Source organism: Dromiciops gliroides, chromosome 1 (genome assembly GCF_019393635.1).
Source record: "Dromiciops gliroides isolate mDroGli1 chromosome 1, mDroGli1.pri, whole genome shotgun sequence".
Taxonomy (NCBI): domain Eukaryota; kingdom Metazoa; phylum Chordata; class Mammalia; order Microbiotheria; family Microbiotheriidae; genus Dromiciops; species Dromiciops gliroides.
Window position 1 is genome coordinate 760120732 of NC_057861.1, and position 26293 is coordinate 760147024.

At 55.2% G+C, this 26293-nt stretch overlaps 1 protein-coding gene across 1 annotated transcript; it reads right to left on the reverse strand.

Annotated features, from left to right (window-relative positions):
• Positions 1 to 128: 128 nt before the first annotated feature.
• Positions 129 to 26096, reverse strand: VILL (villin like). The gene is made up of 19 exons (XM_043976545.1): positions 25966 to 26096; positions 25689 to 25763; positions 24392 to 24588; positions 23989 to 24097; positions 22903 to 23013; positions 22160 to 22359; positions 21466 to 21544; positions 20975 to 21073; positions 20211 to 20364; positions 20015 to 20115; positions 13011 to 13148; positions 9917 to 10075; positions 7350 to 7529; positions 6300 to 6445; positions 4962 to 5106; positions 3200 to 3388; positions 2915 to 2983; positions 2025 to 2357; positions 129 to 456 (listed from the first exon to the last, which is right to left on the reverse strand). The coding sequence occupies exons 1-19, from the start codon at positions 26029 to 26031 to the stop codon at positions 343 to 345; spliced, it is 2664 nt and encodes an 887-aa protein (XP_043832480.1). The 5' UTR covers positions 26032 to 26096; the 3' UTR covers positions 129 to 342.
• Positions 26097 to 26293: the final 197 nt, after the last annotated feature.

Here is a 26293-nt window from a genome sequence, read left to right on the forward strand (position 1 = left end):
TCTGACCCTGGAGCACTTCCAGGCTGGGGGGCTCCCCTCCCTCCCAGAGGCCCACCTGGAGCCCTGGCCCAGCCTCCCCATTCAGGCCAACAGGGGGTGCATGATGTTCAAGGCTTTATTGTCAGATGGGGGCAGTGGTGGGGGCAGCACAAGTCTCTTGATCTTGGCTCTGCTGAGGGCACCCCAAAAGCAGGGCTGATGACCCCCCCCTCTGCTCAGCCCCCCAAACTCCAGGGAGGATGAGTGTCTCCACGGCCGATCAGCTGGAATGGCTGTTCTGAAGGAGGTGGGAGAGGGCAGGGGTGGGGCCGAGGCGTGCAGGGGAGCGCTCTCGGGGATGCCTCAGAACAAGCCATGCTGCTTCTTCTCCATCTGCTGTCTCCATTTGGCCATCCGGTAGAATTCGTCCTTGGACTTGCCAAAGATGTCTTGGAAGTCGGAATCAGAAAGATAGCCCTGGGGGGAGGGGCAGAAGGGTATGAGGGCGCCCGGTTGGTGTGGGCTCAGCTGGCGCTGCCCCGGGCCAGGGCCTTCCCTGGGGCATCTCTGGGGGCTCAGGCCAAGGTCTCCACCGGCCAGAGCCTCTGTATCCTCTGATCTGTGCCAGCTCTGAGGCCACACCAAGGCTCCAAGAGAATAGGCCTGACCCGTAACTCTCCACATGCCATCAGCAGAGCTGCCAGCCCTCATGCGCTGGACACTGACCTCGGTGCTCCCGTGCGCTCCTCCCCTTCAGGAGCCACAGTCGACCTGACCTGCTGGTTGTTCCATCTCCCACCTCCTTGTCTTTGCCCAGAGAGCACTCTCTCCTCACTACATTGCTCAGCTCAAACTCCTCCTCCAGCGTGAGACCTTCCCTCCCCCTCCCCCTCCCTCTGCATCTGCTCTGTCTGTGCCCCAGTCCATGGTCAGTTCTTCAAGGGCAGGGTATTTGTGGTCTCTGTGACACCAGAGCACACAGTAGGCACTTCATCAGTGTGGCTGGAACAGAAAAGAACTGAGAAGAACCAAGAAGGGCTGCCCTTCCCCCTGCCCAGGGCCCCAATTGTACTAACAGAGCTTCACTGGGTGAGAGGGGGTCTTCTGCTGCCGCTGCTCTCTGGCCTCCTCGAACCCTTTATCAAATACAAGCGAGGTCTGACCAGAGTCTGTGGGGCCCTTAGGTCAGGCCCCAGGGCAGTCAGCCGCAGGGATGACTTTCCACAGGGAACCTGAGGTGTCGACTCAGGACACCACAACAGACCCCTAAGGCTAGGGCTCTGACAACCAGATGGGGTCCAATAGCTGCCCCTCTAGAGCGCTGGGCCAGGAGTCAGGAAGATCTGAATTCAAATCCAGCCTCAGCCTCTAGCTGTATGACCTTGGGCAAGTCACTTATTCTTCCAAACTCAGTTTCCTCTTCTGTAGAAATGGGGGTAATAGCAGCCCCTCCCTCTCAGAGGACAAAATGAGATTATCTTAAATCGCTGTCAATGCTCGGTGTCTCTAAATTATTACAATTGTTCATCTCCCTTTGCTCTCTCATCTTTGCTTAGAGTTGGGAAGAAGCTGAGAGACCCAGACAAGGGAAGGGACTTGTCTAAGGTCACACAGGGTGTATGTCATGGCTCCAGATTCCAGGGCTCGGTCCTGTGCTGTACAACACCGCCCCTCCTGTACCCCATCTGCCACCACCCTGTGCCCTGCGCTGGGCCCTGGGCTCACAGCAAGGGACTGTAGGGAGGGAACACAGCAGGGAGGAGTCCGTGTCCACAGAAGGTCCAAGAAGTTATGGGGTGGGGGGAGGACTGTCAGGATCCTGGAAAGGGTCCTGGGGCCACTGCCTCTGCCTCAGTGGTTCTGCCTCCCCCCACACCAGCAGCAGCACCCCCTCGGGCCCTGGCCCCCACTCCTGAGCTGCTCCAGGTTCCCAGGGGCCCCAGCCCTGCCCTTGTCCTCCTCCTCCTCTTCTCCCTCCTACTCCCCCCCTCCCCCTCCCCCTCGGTCCCCTCCCCTCCCCCTCCCCCTTCCCCCTCCCCCCTCACCTCTTTCCTGGATGGGTCCACGCCTTCGGGAAGATCCTCCACTGTAGTGTTGATCAACTGCTCCACGGGGATGGGGATGGTGGGCATGGCGGTACTGACTGCAGTGGGGGTGGCGGCTGCCATGGGGCAGCTGGGGGCCAGGTCGTTGCTGTTGTAATTGCTGTTACCGCTGTAGTAACTGGTGCTGGGGCTGCTGGAGCTGGAGCTGGGGGCACGGCTCAGCGCCTCTGGGGCCATGGCCGGGAGCCCACTGGGGGTCAGAGGGGCTGCGACCCCCGGGGTGGCAGGGCCGCTGTCTGACAGCCACTGGAGCAGACTGATGTTGTTGAGCTCCTATGCCAGGGAAGGAGAGCGGAAGGCCTAGCCGCAGTCCCTGAGGAGGGGCCCCCCTCTCCCTGGGGTGGGTGGGGGAGGGGCATTCAGGCATCATCACACCTGGTGGCTAGAAGGGCCTCTGCCTCCCCCCCCCCCACCACTGCTAGGCAAGGGTGTCACACTACTCTGCTCTGGACCTCAATTTCCTTATCTGTCAAATGCAGACAAATTCCTACTGCCCTGCCTGCCTTGTGGGGCTCCTGTGAGGATCACATGAAATTGTGGGAGGGAAAGATCCAGCAAAGGGTTAATTCCTGGGGCAGGGGGCGGGGAGGATTCACCTGCCCCTTCCCCTTCAATCCCTTGAGCCCTCCCCCCACGGTGGCTTACTCAGACAAGAGGGCAGCTGCCAAGCCTGGCCTGAGCCTGGGGAAGGTGCCTCGGTCAGTCCCACCTCATTCTGGGCCTCAGCTTGCCCAGTGGGGAGCCGGCCTGCCCTGGTGAGGCCTGATCCGTGGTTGCCAACTGGTCAGCTTGGGGAGGGTCACAGAGCCCGCCCAGGCCAGCTCACTCACCACAGTCATCTCAGAGATGGCTGACATATCTCCAAGGTTGTTCTTCATCTCCTCGTAGGACCTGCCATTCTGAGGGGATGGAGGAGGGCGCTGTTAGGGCTGAGGGAGGGGTGGATGGGGCTGGTGCAGGGACTAAAAGGATGAAGATGGAATGGGCGATGGGACAGGAATGGAGCAAAAGAAAGGGGATAGAAAGGGGTGGGCTTGGAGAGGAGGAGGGGGCTGGGGAGAGGGATGGGGGCTGGGAACACATGGGGGAGGGGGCTGGGGCTGACTGTATCTCACATTCCACTTGTAGGGGTCCCAAGCACTGAACCAGCCAGTGAAGGTGAGGGGCTCATGGCCCTGCTTGACCACAATAATGGGGGTTGCAGGGTCCCTGCCCGCTGGGTGGGTCTTCAGGTACTCTCGGGCCATAGCCACTGACTCTTTCTTCTCGTATGTGTTGGAGTCTTTCCCAATCCACAGGAAGACCTGAGATGGAAGAGAACAGTCCTGTGGCCCCTGGCAACAACACTGTGGGAATGAATCCTCCTTGGTGGGGGAAGGTGGGCTCTAACAGCAGGGAGGGGCTGGAGCCATTGTCCTTCCTTCTCTTTTCTTTTTTTCTTTTCCTTTTTTTTTTGTTTGCACGGGGCAATGGGGGTCAAGTGACTTGCCCAGGGTCACACAGCTAGTAAGTGTTAAGTGTCTGAGGCTGGATTTGAACTCAGGTCCTCCTGACTCCAGGGCCGGTGCTCTATCCACTGCGCCACCTAGCTGCCCCTGTCCTTCCTTCTCTAAGAGAACCATGACAGACGTCATGACCAAATTGGCTTTAAGTGAGAGAGGGCTGGGCAAAGTCACCAGCCTCGCACTCTCTTCTAGAGCCATCTGGGTCCAGTGGCAAGATATGTTATCAGGATGACTGGAGATGGCCCTGGATGTTTGAGGCAATTGGGGTGAAGTGACTTGCCTAGGGTCACACAGCTAGTAAGTGTCTGAGGTGAGATTTGAACTCAGCTGCACCACCTAGCTGCCCCACTGAAACCACTAGTAGGTTGGAGGTCAAGCTTGGGCTGGAGTTAGGGCCCCCCCCAGCAGCTCATCTGAGCACTTCCCCCCCCCCCCCCCCCCCCCGCCAAAGGTCCTCTTTCTTGAATTGTTCTGCTTTTTCTCCCTAATATCTCCAGGATATCAGAATCCCAGTCACTCCCAGCAACAGTCCTATTGGGACTTTTGTCCTCTCCCCCCCGAAAGAAAGCAAACATCTAAAACAAACAAACCCCCAGAAAACCCCGAATCTGCGTTCTGGCTTCTCAGCCATCACCCTCTTGCCATCTGCCTTGAGGGAATTCCCCAGCTCAGAGGCATGAGAACCAATTCCTGTCACCCTCATCTCTACCCAGCCCCTGGCCAGACCTCAGCTCCCATTTTGGCCTCCGCCTGGGCCGGCAGCCGTCCTCACTTTCCATCTCTAGACTGTCAACCCTCTCTTGTTTCTGGGAAGCAGGAATCAGTCCACACCCTGTGGCTCCCCTCACCAATCCAGTGACATCCTCAGCCAATGTCCACCTCCCTGGCCACCCCGTCCTCTGCTTGTGTCCCCCTATGAGCATCTCAGCTCTCTGAGGCAGCCTGCCTCCCTTTCATCTGTGCATCTTCAGAGCTTAGCACAGGGCTCTGCACACAGTGAGTGCTCAATAAATGCTTCCCATTCGTTGTATTTCATTCATGCAGCACTTCTGACACAACCGTGCCAGCCTTTTACGCCCCCTCCACCAGCTACCGTGGCTTCCCTCCATGTACATACCCTTCCCACTGATGGTGTCTATCAGTGGGTGCGTGTGCCCAGGTGCAGGGCTTTCCACGATGCCAGGAGAGGCTCCCACAGCCTCTCTCTCTCATGCGCACATACATGTCACACATATTCTCAGACACAGACATGTTTATTTTAAGCTTTATGAGGGCAGGGCAGAGAAAGGCAGGGGAGGGGAAGGGAGAGAAAGGGAGGAAGGGAGGAGAGAGGAGGGCAGGGGAGGGCAGGGAGGGTATTCCAAGGCTTTACCTCTTCCCAGGTGTCCAGTAACATGATGTCATCCTCACCCAGATCCTCCTGGCTAAAGAACATGATCTCTGTCATGATGAATTGGCCGGTGTGATGAGAGCACTCAAATAGGCGGGGCTGGTGGGAGGAGGCCTTCTCTGGGACCCTAGGTCCATGACCCATGAGGTGGTAAGAGCAGGAAACAACCATCAAGGGGGAGGGAGAAAACATGGGCCTTCCCCCACCTTGGCTTCTTTCTGCCAATTCCACGCCAGACCCTCTTCTCCCAAACCCGACTCTGTACTCCGCTCCCCCTCCAGGCAGCCCTCCTGGTTGACCCCATCTTGCTCTGATCCTGCCCCCATTCTAGGCTCCCATAGCCTTCACTGCAGGCTTCCCAGCAAGGTGGGCACCAGTGCTAGAGAGGCTCTCATCGGCTCCCGCTGGCAAGTGGGCCGTGAGCTGTGGGGGCTCCCAGGGGCCCAGCCGTGGGTGAGCTTCCCACCTCATCTCTGGGAAGGGAGATGTTGGCCCCGGGACCTGTGGAAGCCGGGCCTGGGTCTGTGTCTTTCAGATGGGAAGGAGCAGCTCCTTCCCTTCAGGAGAGCACCAGGAAGCAAGCTGCCCCCCTCCCCCCTTGGCCAGTCCCTTCCCAGCTCAGTGCATGGCCTCGCATAGACAGAAGCCCCTGATCTCTTCATAGCTGGTCCAACCTCGGGCTCCTTCCCTCTGTGCCTGCCCTGTCCTCAGCAGCCTGGCATTCGAGGTCTCCCCATTCCTCTGCAGCCCTGGAGCTTCTAACAGGCCCAAGCCCCGCCTTGTCTCTGGATACCATGGCTGGCCCCTTCCCCCATCCTGTGGACCTCCACTGAGGAGATGCCCCTGGGCTTGCTCACACACTGCCCCTCTGTGCCCTCTGTCTGGGTCTTTCCCTCACAAGCAGAGCGGGAGCTTCCCAAGGACAGGCCGTGCCCCCTTACTGGCTCACCCACTGGCTAGCCAAGGCCTCAGCTGGATGACAGAAAAAGCAGGGGTGATGAGAGCCCCTGGCCCTTTGCTTCCCATGTCACAACCAGAGGCCCAGACCTGGGGACCAGAAGGCCTGGGCTCCATTCCTGGCCCCATGGGTGAGCTCTGATCAAGGCACAGAACCTTCCTGGGCTCAGTTTGCTCATCTGTGGCATGGGTCTCATACCCCTGATTTTGTCAAGACTGGTGTCCAACAAGGGCCTGGATGGGAAAGCACTTGTAGGCAGCTTCTCAGCCTAACTGTCCCTGAGAAAGGGTTTGTTCCCTTGACCCTGCAGTTCTGGGAGCCCCTGGTTCCCCTCTCCCTCTTCCCCACCCACTTTCTTCTACCTCTTATCACTGGTGTATGGGGCTCTGCCCCCCAGTGCCTCCCAGAAACTGGGGGGCTCCTGACCCTCCAACACTGTCTGCTTGTCCGTCTGAGAGATGATGTCTGCTACTGATCGAGCCATCTCCCTCTCATCCCCGCTGCAGCCCTGCAGGGGAGCAAGAGGAGGGACTGGGTGTGCAGCCTGCTTCTGCCCCCCCTCCAGCTCTAGCCCTGCATAAGACCAGAGCCCAGCTGGTACCCACAGGGCAGAGGTCAGCTCTCCACTGTGTGGCTCCAGGAAAGGCCTCGGGCTCACCCATCTCTGCAGGCCCTTCCCTTGCTGACTGCTCAGCCCTGAGACCTGTCCAGAACTTCCCAGCCCACAGCCAAGCTCAACATTGGCACACAATGGAGCTGAGGACATGTTCACACTCAGGGGCTGGATGGAGGACTGGGGGAGGGAAAAGGAAGGGAGGAGAAGGGAAAAGAGGGGAGGGGGAGGGAAAGGAGCAGGGGAGAAGAGAAGGGAAAGGAGGAGAGGGGAGGGGAAGGAGAAGGGAAAAGAGGGGAGGGGAGAAAGGAGCAGGGGAGAAGAGAAGGGAAAGGAGGGGAGGGGAGAAGGGAGGAGAAGGGGAAGGAGGGGAGGGGAGGAAAAGGGAGGGAGAGGACAGAAGAGCAGGAAGAGGGAGAATGAAGGCCACATGTACAGGGGGCAGAGAGAAGGGAGCACAAATGGGTTTTAAGGGCAGCTGAAGAAAGATGACATCATCAAGGAAGAGAAGGGGGGAATGAACAAAGCGTCCATGGGTTTGCCCCTGTGGGAACTCTTAGGCCCTGCGAGTGGGTTGGGGAAGCCCCAGAAGGCTGAGGCAGGGAAGGCTGGTGCATCGGAGGCTGCCCAGCAGACATAGAACATGACAGGAATGGGGCTGAGACTGTGATTCCTGGCCAAACAGAGAGTGAATGGCTAGAAGGCAGCCATCCGGTCAGGACGGGCCCTCAGCTAGATCCCCCCCCCACCCCCTCCACATTGTCCCTGCCCACCAAGGTGGCGGGGAGGGCTCTCCTACCTTCCCACACCACAGGTAGCAGATCTGGCTGGTGGCAAGCAGGAAAACATCATTGGAATTGAGGGAAGAGGCTCGGGCGGGCACCTCCTCGGTCTTGGTGTTGAATTCATCTGTGCCCCTCACCTGGAACAGCCGGATGGCTGGCTCGGCATCCGCACAGCCATCCCTGCCAGTGCCATTCTGGAAAACAAGGGCCGGTGCCTCCATCAGCCCGAGCCCCCAGCACTTCCACAGGAGGCCCTGCAGTGAGCTGCCAGGCAGCCGCCCCAGCCCAGCCCAGCTGTCCTCATTGGCAGACTCGACTCGCGTGGCCCACTCTCCACTGGCCCTGGCCTGGCCCCTGAGGTCTAGGCCTTCTAGCACTGTGACACTTTTCGTCCCAGAACCATTTAAGACAACCCGGGCATAGAGGCCTATACAGAGCTCTGCCCAACCCCACATTTGGTTCTGCCACCTCATGTGGCATTTAAGCGGCTGGGCTCCAGCACTGGCTCAGGGTTCTGGAGCCAGCAGTGCTGCCTGCTGCTGGTGCTGCTGGTGCTGCTGGTGCCGCCACCACTGACCCTCAGTTGCTTCCACAAGCTCTTCCCTGGCTAACTCAGCTCAGCCCCAGCTTTCTGCCTCGACAGGCTTTGCCGCCATCCCTCTCCTGTGGGCAGCTTCACCCTGGAGCTGCTCTCCAGGGCCTCCAGGAGGGACCCCACCAAGCTGCCATCATTCCCCTCCCCACCCCAGTTTCTGCACTCTGATACCATGACCCTTCCCCCTCCTCCCCTTCTCCTTTTTTTGTTTTTGTTTTTGTGGGGCAATGGGGGTTAAGTGACTTGCCCAGGGTCACAAAGCTAGTAAGTGTCAAGTGTCTGAGGCTGGATTTGAACTCAGGTCCTTCTGAATCCTGGTCCGGTGTTTTATCCACTGTGCCACCTAGCTGCCCCACTCCTTCCCTTCTCAGCCCCCATTTCGGGCTCTTCCCCCATGCTGACCAGGACGTGGCCTGCCCTGGAGGGCAGGTACAATCTTTTTTTTTTTTTTTTTTTGCTTGCATTTATATCCTTGGTGCCTAGCACAGTGCTAGATACACACTAAGTACTTAATAAATGTGCTCCTTGCAAGTCTGCCTCATCAAGGTCTCGCCTAAATGAGGGTGCCCAGGACTGAACACAAGACTTCAGATGACATGTGGGCAGAGCCAAGCGGGACTATCACCTCTTCACCCAGGATGCTGTGCCTTTCCTGGCACAGCCTCTGACACCATCATTTACTCAGATTGAGCCTGTGGTCCCCTAAGACCCTCAGATCTTTTCCCCTGAACTCATGCTCCCTTCTATCTTGTACGCAGGAAGTCGTTGGTTTTTTTAATCCCAATGTAGACTTGTAAATGATTAGATTTGGCCGAGTGTCTTAGCCGGAGCAGATCTCTGAGCTGGAGTCTGACTCTGTTGGTCAGGGCTTGCTATGTTCTCCAGCTCCACACCATCTGCAGTTTGGGTAAGAAGGCCATTTATGCCTTCCTCCGAGTCCTTGATCAAAACGGGAACCGACCCAGGAGTGAGCACAGATCCCTGGGGCACTTCACTAGAGACCTTCCTCCAAATGGACAGCAGCCCATTTGTGGGCTACTGCTCTTGTGCCTGGAATAGATTCACCTATCGGGGCTGTTCTAAAGGGGACAACCCTCCACTGTGGCCACTGGAATAGCCCGCGAGAAGGGGCCACAGGCCTGGCTAAGAACCAGACAAGCAGCATCTCCGTGGTTGCTCAGCTGAAATGAGGACCAGAGGCTCGGGTCCAGAGGCCATGGCCACTTGCTCCCTTGGCTAAGTCACTGGGCCTCCTGAGGCCTCCCAGTGACCTCTGGAAAGACCCCAAGAAGCTTTGGAGTGCCCAGGGAAGGCAATCAGCGCGGTGGAGTGCTTGAAGTTCATGTAACAAGAGGGCTGGCTGAAGCCACTGGGAATGTTTAGGGGGGAAAGAGAAGACCAGAGATAGAGAGGACACACAGGACCATCCTGGAGAAGGGGATTCACTGACTTTTGCTTGGCCCTGGGGGCAGGACCAGGAGCACCCAGGAGAAGGGTCCAAAAGACCAATGGGGGGCAGGGGAAGCTTCCAACCATGAGAGTTGTCCCAGGGTCAGTAGAATAGGCTACCTACAGAGGGGGTGGTGAGCTCCCCATCCTTCAATAAGAGCCCAGATGACCAATGACCGTTTGTTGGTGGGGTGATTCTTCTTTGGTTGGATTGGCTCAGAGTCTACGCTGCTGTGATCTGATCATCTGCTAGTCTAGGGACTTCCTGCTAAGGAAGAGCAGGACCCTTTCTTGCCCTCCTCAGCCTGGGAGCCCCTGGAAGAAAGATGGCGCCGGGCTGGCAAGCCTCTTGTGTCTTCTACTTCCTTCAATCAGTCTCAAACAGAGTGGCCTGGGGGTGTTCCCTGGCCCAGCTGCCCTCTTTGGATGCACTCCAGCCTCTCAGTGGTCTGCCCAGAGGCCCCCTGATCCAACACGCCACCTGACAGACGACAAAGTGGAGGGCGCTCCCAGGACCTGTCGCCACTGGCCCCTTACCTGGAACAGGATGAGCCGCCCCTTGAAGATGGCCACGAAGTGCCGAGGCTCCTTTCCCATGGTCACCCGCACCTGTGTGGGCTCCTCCTGGTACATATGGTCCAGCTCTATGGCATTGAGAGCCGAAGCTGTGACCTCATCCACCGACGCATGTCGTCCCTATAGAAAAAGGGGAGCAAGGAGGGCCCGGTGCCCGCCCCCCAGAGGAGGAGGCAGGGCAGGAGGGGAGGCGTGAGGAAGAGCTGGTGCCCAGGCCCAGGGCAGGAGGAGAGGGGTGAGGAAGAGCTGGTGCCCAGGCCCAGGGCAGGAGGAGAGGGGTGAGGAGGAGCTGGTGCCCAGGCCCAGGGCAGGAGGAGAGGGGTGAGGAGGAGCTGGTGCCCAGGCCCAGGGCAGGAGGAGAGGGGTGAGGAAGAGCTGGTGCCCAGGCCCAGGGCAGGAGGAGAGGGGTGAGGAGAAGCCGGTGCCCAGGCTCAGGGCAGGAGAAGAGGGGTGAGGAAGAGCTGGTGCCCAGGCCCAGGGCAGGAGGAGAGGGGTGAGGAGGAGCTGGTGCCCAGGCTCAGGGCAGGAGGAGAGGGGTGAGGAAGAGCTGGTGCCCAGGCCCAGGGCAGGAGGAGAGGGGTGAGGAGGAGCTCATGCGTAGGCCCAGGGCAGGGAGAAAGTGCCAGCCCAGACTGGTGGGCTTGGCCATAGCAGTTTCCCCATGCCATGCCAGGGTGAGCCTCTCCTCCCCACCCCCCCAAGAGCTCTCTCCTTCCCTCTTGTCTTAATCAAGATTCCCATTTCTCCCATCTCGTTCCCACCTTTTTTGTCGGCTCATGTTCTAAATATTCAGGGCCTGTCGGTCCAGTTCCCTTGACTTCTCACAAGCCACTTGTCCTCTCTCTGGCTGCCTCTTCACACTGACCCTCAAAAGAGTCCCCAGCCTGTCTTCAGCCTCCTCCCCCCCCCCAGCATCTGCTCCAGCCTGGCTGGTTTCTTCACTGTCCCTGTGACAAAGCCCATTCGGTCTCACTTCTACGCCCTTGCTCAGTCTGGTGCCCCTGGCATGCACTTACCCCTCTCCTCTGGCTAGCTCCACCCCCATCCATCAGGATGCCTCCCTGATCCTTCAAGATGTCCCCTTTCTCTGACCCCCTTCCCTGCTTAGGAGCAGTTTTCTTTCCATAGTCAGGACCCTAATGGTTCTGTGGGAATTTATTTTGATTTGGGGACCCTGCCTTTGGGCTGAGATGAAAAAGCCTTAGGCTCTCAGGGTTTTTTTCTGTGTTAGGGGCTGGTACCCCTCCCCCTCCACTTCAGCTGAGCCAAAACAGCCCCGTGGGCTTTTCAGGACGCCAGGTCAGATGGCTGGGGGGGGGGGGAGGGAAGCCTCAGCTCCCTACACCCTGAGGGGAGCTGCCAGGAGATCCCAGGCTTGTCCTGCCAGACCCTAGCATAGCCCGTGCGGAGGTCCCAGGCACTCAGCATGGGGCACGGGCCCCTCAAGCCCCGCTGGCCACAGTCCTAGTGCGGCTGGCGGATTAGCTTGGCATGTGCAGGGGCGCAGAGAGCCTGAGGTTTGAGGGGGAGAAAGAACATATATACAGGGGAGAAGACAATGAAAGGGGGGTGGACGATACAGGAGGTTGGAGAAAGCAAGACACTAGAGACGCCAGGGGGTTGGCAACAGAGGTGAGGACGCTAAGGGGCTTTTCAGGGGGGTCAACAAAGTGAAAGGGGCTGGAGTTAGAAGTGAAAGTGAAGTGGATAAAGCACCGGACCTGAATTCAGGAGGATCTGAGTTCAAATTCAGCCTCAGACACTTAACACTTACTAGCTGTGTGACCCTGGGCAAGTCACTTAACCCCAATTGCCTCATCCCCCCCAAAAAATAAAAGAAGTGAAAGTGAAGCAGGGAAGCTGTAGTGAAGGAGAAAAAGAGTGAAAGTTGGAGAAAGCTGGCCATACCCTAAAGCAAGAGGCGGCAACGGCCCTTATTGTATTAAAAGCAGACAGGTTGTATAATTTGCATTTCTTAACCCTTATCGTTTACATTGATTTTTATAAATAAATTTTGCTTTGGTTATTTAATTAAGAGGCTTCTTAATCATTTGCTTATCAATTTGGGAGCAGTGTGGAGAAATTTTTAAACGGCCCATATTAAATTAATAGCAGTCAGATAGCCAGTCAGTCAAAAGTCCCCACATTAGTCCCCGGTCAGATTAGTCCCCCCAAATTAGGCCAGTAAGTTAAAATATTTCCACAGTTCCCTAATGTCAACAGAAATAAGGACTCCCCTCTCCATTTTTTCTTTAAGGCTGGCAAAGCACTTTTCTCACAGCCCTGAAGATGGAGAAGCAAAGAGGCAATGGGACTTGCCCAAAGTCCCTCAACCATATGAGGTCTGAGGTTGGATTTGAATTGAGATCTCCTGACTCCAAGAGCGGCACAATGTGGCAGGGTGAGCCCTGTGCCTCTGGCATGTGTACGTGCTGCCTGACCCTGGGCAAGTCACTCCATCTGAGTTCAGTTTCCTCATCCATAAAATGGGAATAAGAAGGGCACCTGCCTCACCTGGTTATTGGGAGGGTCAGATGAGGTTCCGTGTGGACAAGGCCGAGTGTGAGTGAGAGTGTGGGTGAGAGTGTGAGTGAGAGTGAGTGTGAGAGAGAGTGTGAGAGTGTGAGTGAGAGTGTGGGTGAGAGTGAGAGTGTGAGTGAGAGTGTGTGTGTGAGTGAGAGTGTGGGTGAGAGTGAGAGTGTGTGTGTGAGTGAGAGTGTGTATGTGAGTGAGAGTGTGGGTTAGAGTGTGAGTGAGAGTGAGAGTGTGGGTGAGAGTGAGAGTGTGTGTGTGAGTGAGAGTGAGAGTGTGTGCGCATGCACGCGTGTAAGCCGTGATCGGTTTTTTGGTCTCTGCAGCCAGACCAAAGGCTCCTTCTCTCCCCTCCTCTAAGGCCAGGCCAGCTAGGACTGACCCAGCACACCGAGGGCACTAGAACATCTAAGCTCTCTTTGGTCTCTCTGCAGTCACAGGGCTGAGACCTCCTGACCTTGAAGGGCTGGCCTGAGGTGGGAGGGGTCCAGGAGTGCTGCTGCTGCTGCTTGGGCAGCCTCACCTGCCAGATGTAGATGATGTACTGGGCCCGCCCAGATTTTTGGTAGGTGTAGAGCACCAGGTAGCAGTCACCCCCATAGAATTGCCCATACTTCTTGGGGTCAACAGGCTTCTTGTGTAAGTCCTCGATCCGCCACACCTGGGGAGTGCAGAGATAGGAAGTGCAGGGAGGGGCAAGGTGTCCAGATGGGTCCTAGTGGCCCCACCCCAGCCTCCGAGGACCAGTCCCTCAGTTCTTCTGCTGCTCTTTTGGGGGGGGGCAATGGGAGTTAAGTGAGTTGCCCAGGGTCACACAGCTCGTAAGTGGAAAGTGTCTGAGGTCAGATTTGAACTCAGGTCCTCCTGAATCCAGGGCTGGTGCTCTATCCACTGCGCCACCTAGTGGCCCCTCTCAGTTCTACTTCCCCACCTCCTGATCTCCAGACCCAGCCACCAGAGGCAGGGGGGGAGGTCCTTTAGCTTCTTCAGTGACCCTAAGATGGAGAAGGCTCCCTCCCATACGTCCTCCCATCCTCCCACCTCCCCAGAGAAGGAGACTCTCCTCTCTCCTCCTCTCTGTGCACTTCCTTCCCCTGGAGAAAGGTGGGGACCCATTCTGACTCCCATCCTGCTGCATCCTCTTTCATTCTGGTCTTTCCCCTTGCCTCTTCTCAGTGACTGAGCTTCCTAAGACATCTCCCAGGGTCTAAAAGGGGACAAGGAGAGCCAGAGGCCTCCCTTCGTGAAACTGTAGAGTTTGACCCCCTGGACCCCATAGCTCCTCCCGACCCCCTGTCCCTTTCACAGCCCAAGCCACTTCTGGGACACAGGTCTTTTGAGCCAATTTCGGACCTACCTTTGAGCCAATAACTGTCTCAGGAGAAAGGCTCATCTTCATTAAAGTATTAATAACTAACAAAGGTCAGAGGGTGTCCCCCTTCCCAGGGAGACTAGCATTTGAACAAGGGAAAAGCCTTAACCACTGATTAAGCCAATTTAACTTAAGCCAACTGGTAGGAAGCAGGTTTAGTGGGAAGCCGCCAAAGGGTTCAGGCTAAAGAACCAGTAACGAATCGGGAACGGTGTAACAGGATTTGAAAGGGCAGCAGTAAGGGACATTAATGAGATGAAGGCCAAAGAGAATCTAATAAAAAAACTAAAAAAGTTCAGTACAATAGAAGCAAAACACCACAGACTAGGGTGGGGCAGGCAACTGACATGAAGATGAAAAGCTATTTCCGAAAACAATTCAACCCCAGAGAGAACTGGAAATGATGCCTATCCCAAGTGATGGACCTGGAGGGTGGCAGCTTCGAGATTACTGACATCTTGGAAAAGCTAGAAAGAAGAATCCAAGTACTGTATTCCAGAAAATCATCCAGGAAAAATTTAAGAATGATTGAAAACAAGTGGCAACATAGAAACAGAAAGAATCTGCAAAACCTAACCCTAAAAAACTTTGTGCTGACTCTTCTAGACACAGTAGCTACAGTGGAACACTGTAGCAATAGGGAAAATATCTCACAGCTGTAAGAAGACAGAAAGAAACACCATCCTAAGGGATGCTGGCTGATTGGTGTTAGCCAGCTAATAAACATTTATTAAGCACATACTATAAATGTCAAGCACTGTGCTAAGCACAGGGATTAAAAAAAAAAAGGGCAAAAACCTTTCTCCCTTCAGGGAGCTCACAATCAAATGGGGGAATCAGTGCAGATAGCAGAGCATTTGGACTATTGGAATCTAATGCACAAAATTAAGAAACAAGAGCTTTGAGTCCAGGATTATCAAGAGGAAGCATCCAAAGACTTCCCAGAGAGACACATGCATTTCCAAGGGGCTTTTGAAAATCAGCCAGGATAAATCCGAGTGAGAAGAACTGGAAACGATTGGCACTTTTTCCGATCAGATTAAGCACCAGTCAAAAGCATTCAAGACTCTTCCCAACACAGGACTGACTAAATCACTATGTTTCAGACTAAAAAAAGGCAGGGAAAGATGGAAAAGAGAGTGATCTCAAAGTCCTTATCTTTGATTGGGAGCTATCCAGAAATAGACTTGGCAGGTGCCTCCTTTGTAAGAATCATGTGGTTCTGAGAAATTGACACAAATACCAGTGATTATAACCACCAACACAGCTCCCACTTCTATGGTATTTGAAGTGTGCAAAGCACTCTACCTGTGTTCGCTACTGATTCTCACAATAAGGGAGATGGCATTGCATGGCGGTAAATGAAACAAAAAGAAAGCATGGTGGGGAAGAAAGAACAACTCAAGTCACCATAATGCTGCATATAAACAACCTGAATTTTTCAATGAAAAAGAAATTGAATTAGACAAGAGGTGGAAAAAACCCAGGGTTCTACAATATGTTATTTACAGGAACCACATTCATTCCAGAAGAATTGACAGACTCAGTCTGGACAGTTAAATGTTATAATATTGCTGTTAACCACAGCAAGCTAAAATGCATTGCCATTGGAGAAAGTCTAATTTAAATCAGAAAGTAATGAGGGAGAAGACAGACATTTTTCTATATTCAATCCAAAATGAGAGTCTATCCCTTTAAAATCTAGGAGCACCTAAGAGGTTTGCAGCAAAGTTATACTAGGCAGGTCCAAGGCTCAGAAGAGGAAGCAAAAAAGGGAGAATGGTAGTAGGATGTGTTAACATCTCACTATCAGACTGGAATAAATCCAACCAAAAGATAAGGCTACAAGGCCCTTTGTGCAAGTCACGGTCTCTCAGAGCCTCCCAACAGTCCTTGGATGAGAGATACCCTTGTATGTTTTTTAACTGGAGCTGAGATTTTGTTGTCATAGGGAACTCTCAGGTGAGGGAACTCCCTCTACCTATGCAGATAGCACCTGCTCAAGCAATTAAGAGGCTTTTGTCCCCATTTTATGGTTGTAGTATGGGGCCCAGCCTGGAGAGGCCCTGAGTGACTCAGTCCTGGTTTATGAGCTGCTGAGGGTCACAGGAGAGTTATTTTCCCAAGTCCCTCCCAACTGGACGTCTAGAGCTCTCTTCTACTGGATAATGCAGCAAGAGAGACTGGGCAGAAGCCATTACACAGAAATCCTCATGCAACTGAATTCCATCCATACTAGCAAAGAAGTCTTGGTGTAAGATTCCTGTTGGGTTTTTAGAAAAGTCACGTTAAAAATCAAGGTGGGGGGCAGCTAGATGGCGCAGTGGTTAAAGCACCAGCCCTGGATTCAGGAGTACCTGAGTTCAAATCCAGCCTCAGACACTTAACACTTACTAGCTGTGTGACCCTGGGCAAGTCACTTAACCCCCATTGCCCCGCAAAAAAAACAAAACAAAACAAACAAACAAATCAAGGTGGGCATTTTGAGTGCTTTTGTTCTAGGACACAGCTATTGTTCTATCGTTAGTTTAGCATTCATACTAACAACAACAACAAAACAGGATATGTGTGTGTTTGCTAAAAGTATGGAAGGCACTCCAGTGTATACAACCACATTGGCATTGGCACTAGGTCAAGAATCAGTCAATTCCAAGGCATGCCGTTGTAAACTCCACTCCGGCCCTGTCTCCTGTATTGTTTTGTTAACACTTTTGTGTTTACTAACCCAACTTATTTCTAGGACTAAGCCTTTTGTGGTACTCTAGCAGTGTCAGTGATTTATTCAATGTCCCTTAGTTATCCAGAAATCCTTCATTAAACTGCCATTCCTTGTGATGAGATTGTTCACATTTAAAATACTTAGAAATTGAAATCCATGCTAGAAATATAGTAAGCACTTAATAAATGTCTATTTACTAAGACATCTATTTAAAAAAAACTTTCCAGTGAGACAGAGACTGACAGAGACAGAGGAGATTATAAAGCTGAATTCAGTTCCTTTAACTTCAACAGACATCTATTAGACACCTACTGAGTACAAGGCCCTGGGTTTGGCAGTGGGACTACAAATGCACAGACGCTCCCTCTAAGACCCTTTTGTTCCCAGACTCCTGCCTTGGCCCCCTCCCTTCCGGTTGGTGGTTACTTGAGGCCCCTACACCACTTGGTTTTAGCCATATTTCTAGTCACTTTCTTTCCTGCCATCTTTTCCACAACTTTACCTTCTCCCCCACCTCCCCGTCTGGACACATGATCAACAGTGTCAGTGCCTTGGAAAGTCAAGTCAATGAACCTTCCTTCTGCACTTCCTCAGAGCCAGGCACTGAGGACAACAGAAAGGAGTGGGGGAGGAGAGGTGAGGAGGACCCTTCTTGGAAGTGCTTGGTGAACTCCACCGGACACTGAAGCACAGCTGCGTCTGGGGCTTTCCTCAGAATGGAAGTTCTCCACTAGAAATTCCCAAACCCAACCCTCTTCCCGGTATGTAGAGGCCACAGCTCCCATATGTGTGTTTGAGGGCAGGAGCTGTCTTTGCTTCAGGTTTTGTATCCCCAGAGTGCTGCACAGTGCTTGGCACACAGGAAGCCCTTAATAAGTGCCTTTTTCATTCATTCATTAATAGTCATATAGACGGGCAGCTAGATGGCGCAGTGGATCAAGCACCGGCCCTGGATTCAGGAGGACCTGAGTTCAAATCCGGCCTTGACATTTGACACTAGCTGTGTGACCCTGGGCAAGTCACTTAACCCTCACTGCCCTGTCCCCCCCAACCCCCCCAAACAAACAAACAAAAATACTCATATAGAGAGCACTCAAGGGGGAAAGGATACCCCGCCCCCGCACACAAGGAAGATCCCTAAGAAGATCGATCCACTGCTTGTTGAGTCCCAAATTAGCCTAGATTTAGGGATCCCAGTCCCAGAATGAGTAGGCAGTGGTGATCCTCAGTCAGCCAAAGGGGTAAGAGAGGACATCATTTTTTTGAAATCACCCAGCTAATTAAAGCCAAGATAAGGCGAATACAACTCCTCCTTATCGAAATCTCTGGACTTAGGCCAGAACAGGTTGTGGGGCAATCCCAGCCAATGAGAAAGGGAAGGAATGGAGGTGACTCCATGATTTTAAAACTTCACTAAGGAACCAAGTGCAATTCCAATGGGAAAAGGGAAGAGGGAAATATCCAAATGAGGCAGGAATGAATATGTCTGAACATGAGAAAGGCCTCAAATTTATAAATAAAATGAGGAATTTGGTGGTGGTTGGGGGCAGAGGATCTTCCCCACCACCATTCCCACACCTTGTAGAAGGTGCCACAATGATCATTCTCATCTCCCCCCCTCCCCCTCACCTCATGTTGGATTCCACTGTGGGCTGACAGGCCAGACTTTACTTTAGCTTGCTGGGACCCAGGCCTCCAGGCCACAGCCCTCCCATCTCCACACCATGTTCACCTTCTATCTACAGTATATATTGTCTTCCCCCATTAGAAGGTAGGCTCCCTGAGGGCAGGGCTAACTTCCTTTCTGTTTTTATTTGTATTCCCTGTGTTTGGAACAGTGTCAGGCTCATAGTCAATACTTAACAAATGCTCTATCTGTCTGTCATCTATCTATCTATCTATCTATCTATCTATCTATCTATCTATCTATCTATCTATCTATCTATCTATCATCTATTTATCTATCATCTATCTATCTAAACAGATAAAGAGCAACTCCAATTTTTAAAGCGTTCGAGCTCAAATGAACAAAATTATTAGAAAAGAACAAAGCAAGGTCACAACCAGGGCAAAAGAAATTTTAAAAAATATTCCATCCCTGCACCCAGCTCAACCAACAGCCAAGAGTTGAGACTCTTAGGGATGGTTACTTAATACAATTATCCCAACTAGATGAAACTACCGTCTGAAAGAGAAGCCCAACAGCCCAGAGCATCAGCCGCCTGACCAACGACAGGGCCCAAGACAAAATCCAAAGGGAATTCTGCTCCAGCCCTGGAAGCCCAAGCCATCCCTGTACTGTCCAGACTGGTTCTCAACAGAGACAGGTCCTAGGCTACCCATTGCTTTCCAGAAGGAGGAGATGGTTTTGACCCTGCAAGTGACAAGACTAAGACCGAACAAGAGAATTGGAGACAAATCTCATTAGATCATTTTTTCCACACTGTGATCTCCACAGTATCATGAAGTCCCCTAATGGGAAACTCCCTCTTCCACCAAGACAGGTTGGCACCTGCTCTGCCATGGTCAGGGTCTCACAACCAGTATCTTACTTCCTGGCTGAGGCATTCATGTTGCCTCTCTGAAGAACACTGCCCCCCAAATACTAGATACGACATTAAACCATTACCACTGATGATCAAGAAGTCAGCAAGTTTAAACATGTTCAGGACACCCCTCTCTCCTCCTCCTCTTCCTCTCTCCTCCTTCTCCTCTTCTTCCTCCTCCTCCACTTCCTCCTCCTCCTCCTCTTCCTCCTCTTCCTCTCTCCTCCCCCCCTTCTCCTCTTCCTCTTCCACCTTCTTTGCTGGATCTTCATCCAGATTATTCCTAATAATGGTGGGTGTCCCACAGGATCCTGGGCTCTCTTCTGGGCTCCCTCTATGCTATTTCAGCTCCCATGGATTCTGTTATCATTTCTATTTTTGCTGATGACTCTCAAGTCTACTTTTCCAGCCCTAGCCTCTTGGCTGGCCCCCAGTCTCTCATCTCAAATGCCTAATGGACATAAGAAAATGGATGCCCTGTGGACCCTTTAAAATCAAGATGTCCCAAACTGAACTCATTCTCTTTCCCCGAACTCTCCCCCTTTCCTAACTTCCCTGTTACTCAGATGAGGGCACCGCCATCTCCCAGTGCCCCAAGCTCAGAACCAGGTGTCATCCTTGTCTTCTTCCCCAGTCCCTCCCCTTGCCCAGGGCAGGTGCCATTCTGGAAGCATGGTGTGCCTGATTCCCAAAGCAAACCCAGACTAGCTCTGGAGTTACGCTGGCCTCTTTGCCCTCCCTGCAAGGGGAGGCCGGGGAGGCACTGCTTCCAACCCCTGTGTCTGCTGACCTCCTGGCATGGCCCATGGGGAGGAGCTTCCTCAGCACGGCTGCTCTGGGTGTGCTCCCCCAGGAGGACTGGCTCCCGAGGCTCCCCTGCCCCCCCTCACCTCCACCTTCCCTGAGCCGTCATCCACCATCCTCTGCTCTGCAGCCAGCTCTGGCCACCCATGCAGGTGGGTCACGTCGAACTTCATGGGCTCCACTTTGGCTGGGGATGGGCCAAAGAAACATGGTTCTCAGTCCAGGGGCCCCGCTGAACCCCAGCTCCACCCCCCTCCCACCCCGCAGCCAGGCCTCCCTCACCTGTCTTGGCCTGGTTGTAGGTCTGGCCCAGCCCTTCTGTCTGGCCCTTCTCAGTCCACTGCTGAAACAGCTGCTTGAACATGGCCGACTCGAAGCCATCATTCACCACCTCCACGTTGGTTGTGGCCGGGTAGCCCTTGGCCTGGATGAAGCCCTGGGCAGGGGGAGGCAGGAGGGGAGGGGGAAAGATGCATGTGAATGGGAGAAGATCTCCTCCTCATCCCCACCCCCATCCCTGCAGCTCCCCATCAGCCCCCGCCCGTGCATCACACCTCCTACTCTTTCCCCTCCGCTCTCCACAGCTGGGAGTCCCCTTGAGGGATCAGTGAAGCCCACTCTTCACCCACGACAGCCTGACCATCTGTTCCTCTCACAACTTCCTTCCAAATACTCAGTTGCCTTTCTCTAAAGGGCAAGGTATTCATCCCAGCATCCCTGACATCTGGCCAGGTTTGCCCTAGATCTGGCATGAGGGGTGGTTCCTACACTGGAAGGGGGCGGTGCCTACACTGGAAGGGGGGGTACCTACACTGAAAGGGGGTGGCTGCTACACTAAAAGTGGGGGTATCTACACTGGAAGGGGGCGGTGCCTACACTGAAAGGGGGGGTACCTACACTGAAAGGGGTGGCTCCTATACTGGAAGGGGACGGTGCCTACACTGAAAGGGGTGGCTCCTACACTGGAAGGGGTCTCCCCCAAAGTGGAGGCTGTGTCCCCCACATCTGCCTGAGGACTCCCAGGGAAAGCTCCTACTGCTCCTCACCACTGCTCGGCTGAAGGCTGCCTTCTTTTCCTCTTTGCTGGAGCCCCGGCCCCGCCACACGTAGATCCTGAAGCCCCCTTGATCCAGGATGTAGCAGTCCTAGGAGAAGAATGGCCGCGAGAGCATGTGCTTCGGGGTGGCCCAACCACGCTGGGAAGGAGGTCGGGTCAGGTTCTGAAGGCCCATTTTCCAGACAAGGAAACTGATGACCGCCTCCTGAGTGGGGACCTCCCACTCACTTTGCAGAGTGCAGCCACAGAGATGAGCTGGGCTGGAGCCCAAGCACAGGACTTGGTGTGGCTGGGAGAGGGCAACGTGATCATGGGCAAGAGCCTCAGGGTCGCCCTGAAGCCACGCCACTCCCTCTAAGCCCAAGGAGCTCAGGTCCTTGCCCTCCATCCATTGGAGCGCCTGGTACCCGCCTGCTGCCCACCACAACGCCCAGGAAGTGGGAGCTGGTCCCAGGGCCCCTGGGCCAGCCATGAGCCTACCTCGTGCTGTAAGAGGTCCTGCGTCAAAGGCCGGGTGGCAATCTCCTGCACTACTAAGTCCTCGTCCTTTTCGTAGAGGCTGGAGAAGGTAGGCGGGGTGAGCCCCACCTGCTCCATCCCCCCTCCTCCCTCCCCAGGGCTGGCTCTCCTTTTCCTCACTGGCTCAGTCCTACCCATGTGCCCCATAACCCCCCCCCCCCCAGTCCTCTTACATTAATGGAAAGACCCTGGGCTTGGCAGTCAGGAGACCTGCCTCGAACAGGCCCCTCCGTCTCTCTGGGTCTCCATCTCCTCCTTTGTAAAAAGGGGTGATCGAGCTGCCCCATCTTTGAGCTCCATCGTCCCGGAAGTCAGTGAGATCTGCTCTGGCCCTGCCTTTCCAGTTGGCTTCCAGCTCATTTGATTTTCCTGGGAGAAGGCTGGAGCTCAGCTCCGGGGCCTCTCTTCCTCCCCAGAAAGATGCTGTATGTGATCATAGGGGCTCTGGGGGAGCCTCAGTGCCTCCAAGGAGAGGAGCAAAGGATTGGTCCTCCCTGGTTGTGTGTGATGATGTGTGTGTCTGTGTGATGGTGTGTGACCGTGATTGTCTCCTCCACACAGTTGCAGGTCAGACCAGATACCTAAGGTCATTCCCAGCTCCAAAGCACGAACCCCTACCATGGGAACGGTAGCAGCCCCACAGACACCCACTTACTGGTAGAGCCGCAGGTTGGCCTTCTGGAACTCATCGACCTTGTCCGTGATGACAGCATCCTGGAGCATGCCAACCCTCGGCCCCAGCACCGTCTCCATGATCTGCAGCAAGTCCGCCGAGCTGCGCTCCTCGTCCACCACCCCGATCTGGGCACGGCCGGCCCGCTCCCCATCCCGGATGCTCCGGGCCAAGGCTAGTCCCTGGGGGCCACAGACCAGGGAGGACATGCAGAGCGGGCACCGGCCGCCAGCCAGAAGGCCCACCAGAGCCGCCCACTCCCCGCCGTCTCCCACTCCTCCCGAAATCTTCCTGCTTCAGCTCTGGGCTCCTCAGAGGCTGGAGCAAGGCCAGGCAGGGGCCAAACTCCCCTCCTCTGGATGTACTCAGCCCCAACCTATCTCAGCCCCGCTATCTCCCACAACCCCTCGACATTTGGACCCAGGCGCTGAAGTCACCAGGAGCACGGCGGGCAGAAGCCCCCCAAGATCAGTCTGGGGAGGAGGGGCAGAGGAGTGCGAGGGGCTTCTTTGGTGCCCAGGAAAATCCTCAGCTGAGTGGGAGAGCCTCGCCCACCCCCTGCCCACACCCACGCAAGGAGGGACAGGGCAAATCCCACTTTTCCCACTCTCCTAGAAATCCTGGCTCCCTGAGGGCCACTGCAGGCCTGCTCCTCCCTCCCTGCCTCCAGCCGCCCTCCCAGGATGCCTAGCCCAGGGCTGGGGCCCCCAGCCTGGGACACTGACCCGGGATTTCTCAGGCAAGTTGGCTTCAGGACCATTCCACTGAATGAGCACCTTTCCCAGGTCCAGGAGGAAGACGTCTCCCTTGTTGAAGCTGTCCCAGCAGAGGTCCACCTGGGGAGCCAGGAGGAGGTGGGAGCACAAAGCAGCCCCCACCTCCTCCAGGAAGCCCCTCCCACCTATTACCTTGAGCCTTCTGATGGTCCCAGGGCTCCAAGAACCTTCTGCTCTACTGTCTCCACTGTCTCTGGGGGTCCCTGTCCCGACAGCTACACGTGCAGCTGTGGGGCTCTGGGACTGCGGGTCATTATCACTGTGTCCACCCATCTGGCTGTGCTTGGGTAGGAATCTGTGTGTGGTCGTGTGTAGTTGTGTGAGTGTTTGTGATGGTGTCACTAGGACCTGGTGTGTGATTGTGTGAAGGTGTGTGTGTGTGTGTGGGGGGGACTGTTGTTACTGTGAGTAGGTGTCTGTATGGGGGGAAGCTGTTTGGGCATAATTAGTGTGGGTGATTGTATCTTTTGGGCAGGGGTCTGGGGGCTGTGTGACTGTACCTCTGTCTGTGTGCTTGTGTGTGATATGTGTGCATGTGTGCGCCTGTGAGTAGGGGGAGGGGGGCTGGTAAAGAGCTCTCAGTGACCAAGGAGGCTTTGGGCCAGGACCCCAGCACAGCGGCCTTCTTCCTCCTCCTGTCCCTGAACCCCTCCCCATCACCGTTCCCTTTGGGAGCTGGGGGCCCACCGGCTGGCCCACTTGGCCACCCTCTTCCTGCTCAGTTACTTTGGCTCGGCTTGGTCACAGCCAGGAAGACCCTCCCATCAGCACCAGCAGCAGCAGCAGGGCAGATAAAGAAATGGAGGGACTGACCACAAACTCATGTCAGCGGAGGGCTGGGACAAGCACCCTGTTCGGGGCCCCCGGGCCTCCACTCCTCCTGCCCTGAGCTCTAAGATACACCCAAGTGCTGGGGATAGAGCCGGGCAACGCTGCTTGGGCCCTCCCTCCCTGGATGCCTCGGCCCAGGAGCCCAGGCCCAAGGATGGGGGGGAGGTCCCCTGTTCTCCCCAGGGCGGCCCAGGGCCTCCTCACCTCTGTGGCCGACACAGGCTTCTTTCCCTTGATGTGCAGGAGTCTCTGAATGTTGTACATGTTGGTCTCCAGGTGCTTGAAGCCAGAGGCCACGGCCCCCTTCTTGTAACTGGGTTAGGGAGGGAGAGAGCCTCAACTCGCTGGCTTATAGGATGCAGCAGCGGGTGGCAGGAGGACCCAGCTCCCCACCCGCTGACCATTCATTCCTTCAGGGACAGGGAGTGGGCCCCCAGGTGGCAACCCCTGCTCCTTCCCGTCTGTGGGGCCCTGAGCAGGTCACTTCCCTACTCCCTGGGCCTCAGTTTTCCAATCTGTAAAATGGAATCACAACGCCATGTCCCAAAGTCGTGACAATGGAGCCAAGGTGGTGACTGTCGGGGACCCTGGCCTCAGCCCCACTCACATGATCCCGCTCTTGAAGTAGCTTTTGAAGACATCCGACTCGTAGCCCTGGACCTCGCGGTGCTGAACGGGGATGTCGCCCAGCAGACTGTCCAGCTGGGCTGTGTAGGCCGCTGCCGCCCCCTGCTCATCCACCGCTGAGTCCTTGCCTATCCAGTAATGGATGTCAATGGAGAGGCCCCGGCTGCTCTTCTTATTCTGGGGACACCGAGAAGTGCAGGCTGGGAGCCAGACCCACAGGGGGACATCCTTCCTTCCTTCTCTCTTCTCTTGGCATGGGTTCCATTCTGCTGGACCCCCACCACCCAGGAAAATGTAAGGGCCCTGAAGACCACACCCGGTGTCCTCAGCATCCAGCCTCACACCAGGCCCATGGGTGGCACTTCATAAAGGTCTGTTGGATTGAACTGAATTTTCTGAGGTTCAATCAGGGCAGACTTCATGGAGGAGGGAGCATTTGAGCTGAGTCTTGAATGGGCCAGCTTTTAAGAGGCAGAAGGGAGGACAGGGGACTTTTCAGGACGGGGAGGGCACCGACTGGAGCCAAGAAGACATCACAGGAAGCAGTGGGCAGGCTGGGCCCTGGGTGCCCGGCCAAGCAGCCTGGATCTCACTGGGGAGGCTCTAAGAACCATTCCTGGCTTTGAGCAGGGTACACAAGGCCAGACTAGTGCCTGAGGGGGATGCTACTGAACACCATATTGTGGGGGGGGGCAGAGAGGAGAGGCGGGTAGCCCAGGAAGAAGGCTGCAGCAGAAGTCCAGCTGGGTGGCCAGTGAGGGCCTTGCCTGGGATGGCGCAGTGGGGTCAGAGGGGCGGCAGGATTGAAACAGGCTGCTGAGCTGGGAGACGGGCTGGATAAGAGGAAGTGAGGGGGACAGAAGAGGGGGGAAAGGACCCCAGAGACCAAAACTCGGACCCCGATTAAGAGCTGGGAGAGATGTTAGTGGGCATTTAGTCCAACTGCATCATGTCACACATGAAGAGTCTGAGGCTAAGAGGGCGAGTGATTTGTCAAAGGTCACACACTCCATAAGTGGCAGAGCAGAATTAAAACCCAGGTCCTCTGACTTCAAAGCCAGCCCTCATGGTGCCCCAGACAGAAGGAGTGACTTGGATCAGGGAAAGGGAAATGTAGCTCAGATGTGTGTCATCTGAGGTGCCCGCATGCCTGGCACTGGGGTGGGGGAGAGCCTGGACCCTGGACTACCCACTCCCAGCACCCAGGCCCAGGCTCCTCTGACCGGATAACTGCAGTGGACACAGCCAGCTTGGGGCCAGGCTCCAGGACCACTCACGTGCAGGACGATGTAGCAGTCACCTTCAAAGAAACTCCCATAAGCCTTCTCGGGGATGCCGACCATCTTCATTTTCTAGAGAAGGGGGTGACAGACTCATGTGTACTGCATCCCCCACCCCCACCCCAGGAGCCCAGATTAGGGGCCAGGCCTCTAGGGCTGCCCCCTCTCCTCAGAGTACAAGGATGCTCCGCCTCCTCCTGGGAAGGACCCTTAATGACCCTCCTCACTGTCCCATCCCTGCCTTCCATCTCTGTCTGGGCTCAGTGCCTCTCACCTCAATGACCCAGATCTGCAGACCTCGCAACATGTCGATGGTGGGGAGCTCACTATCCTTGTCCATCTTTCTGGGTTTGGCCTGAAAGCACAAGGAGTGGGGCTGGGGCAGTGAGTGGGGGGTAGGGTCTGTTTTGGACGCGTCTACACCACATCCAGTGTGAGATGTCGGAAAGGCGGCTGGAGATGTGAGACCAGAGGTGGGTGAGATGGGTAAGCATAGAGACGATCGTGTATCCATGGGAGCTGGTGAAATCACCGAGGGAAATGGGACCGAGGGAGAAGAAAAGAAGGCTCGGGAAGAGCCCTGGGGGGTCCCCATGCTTAGC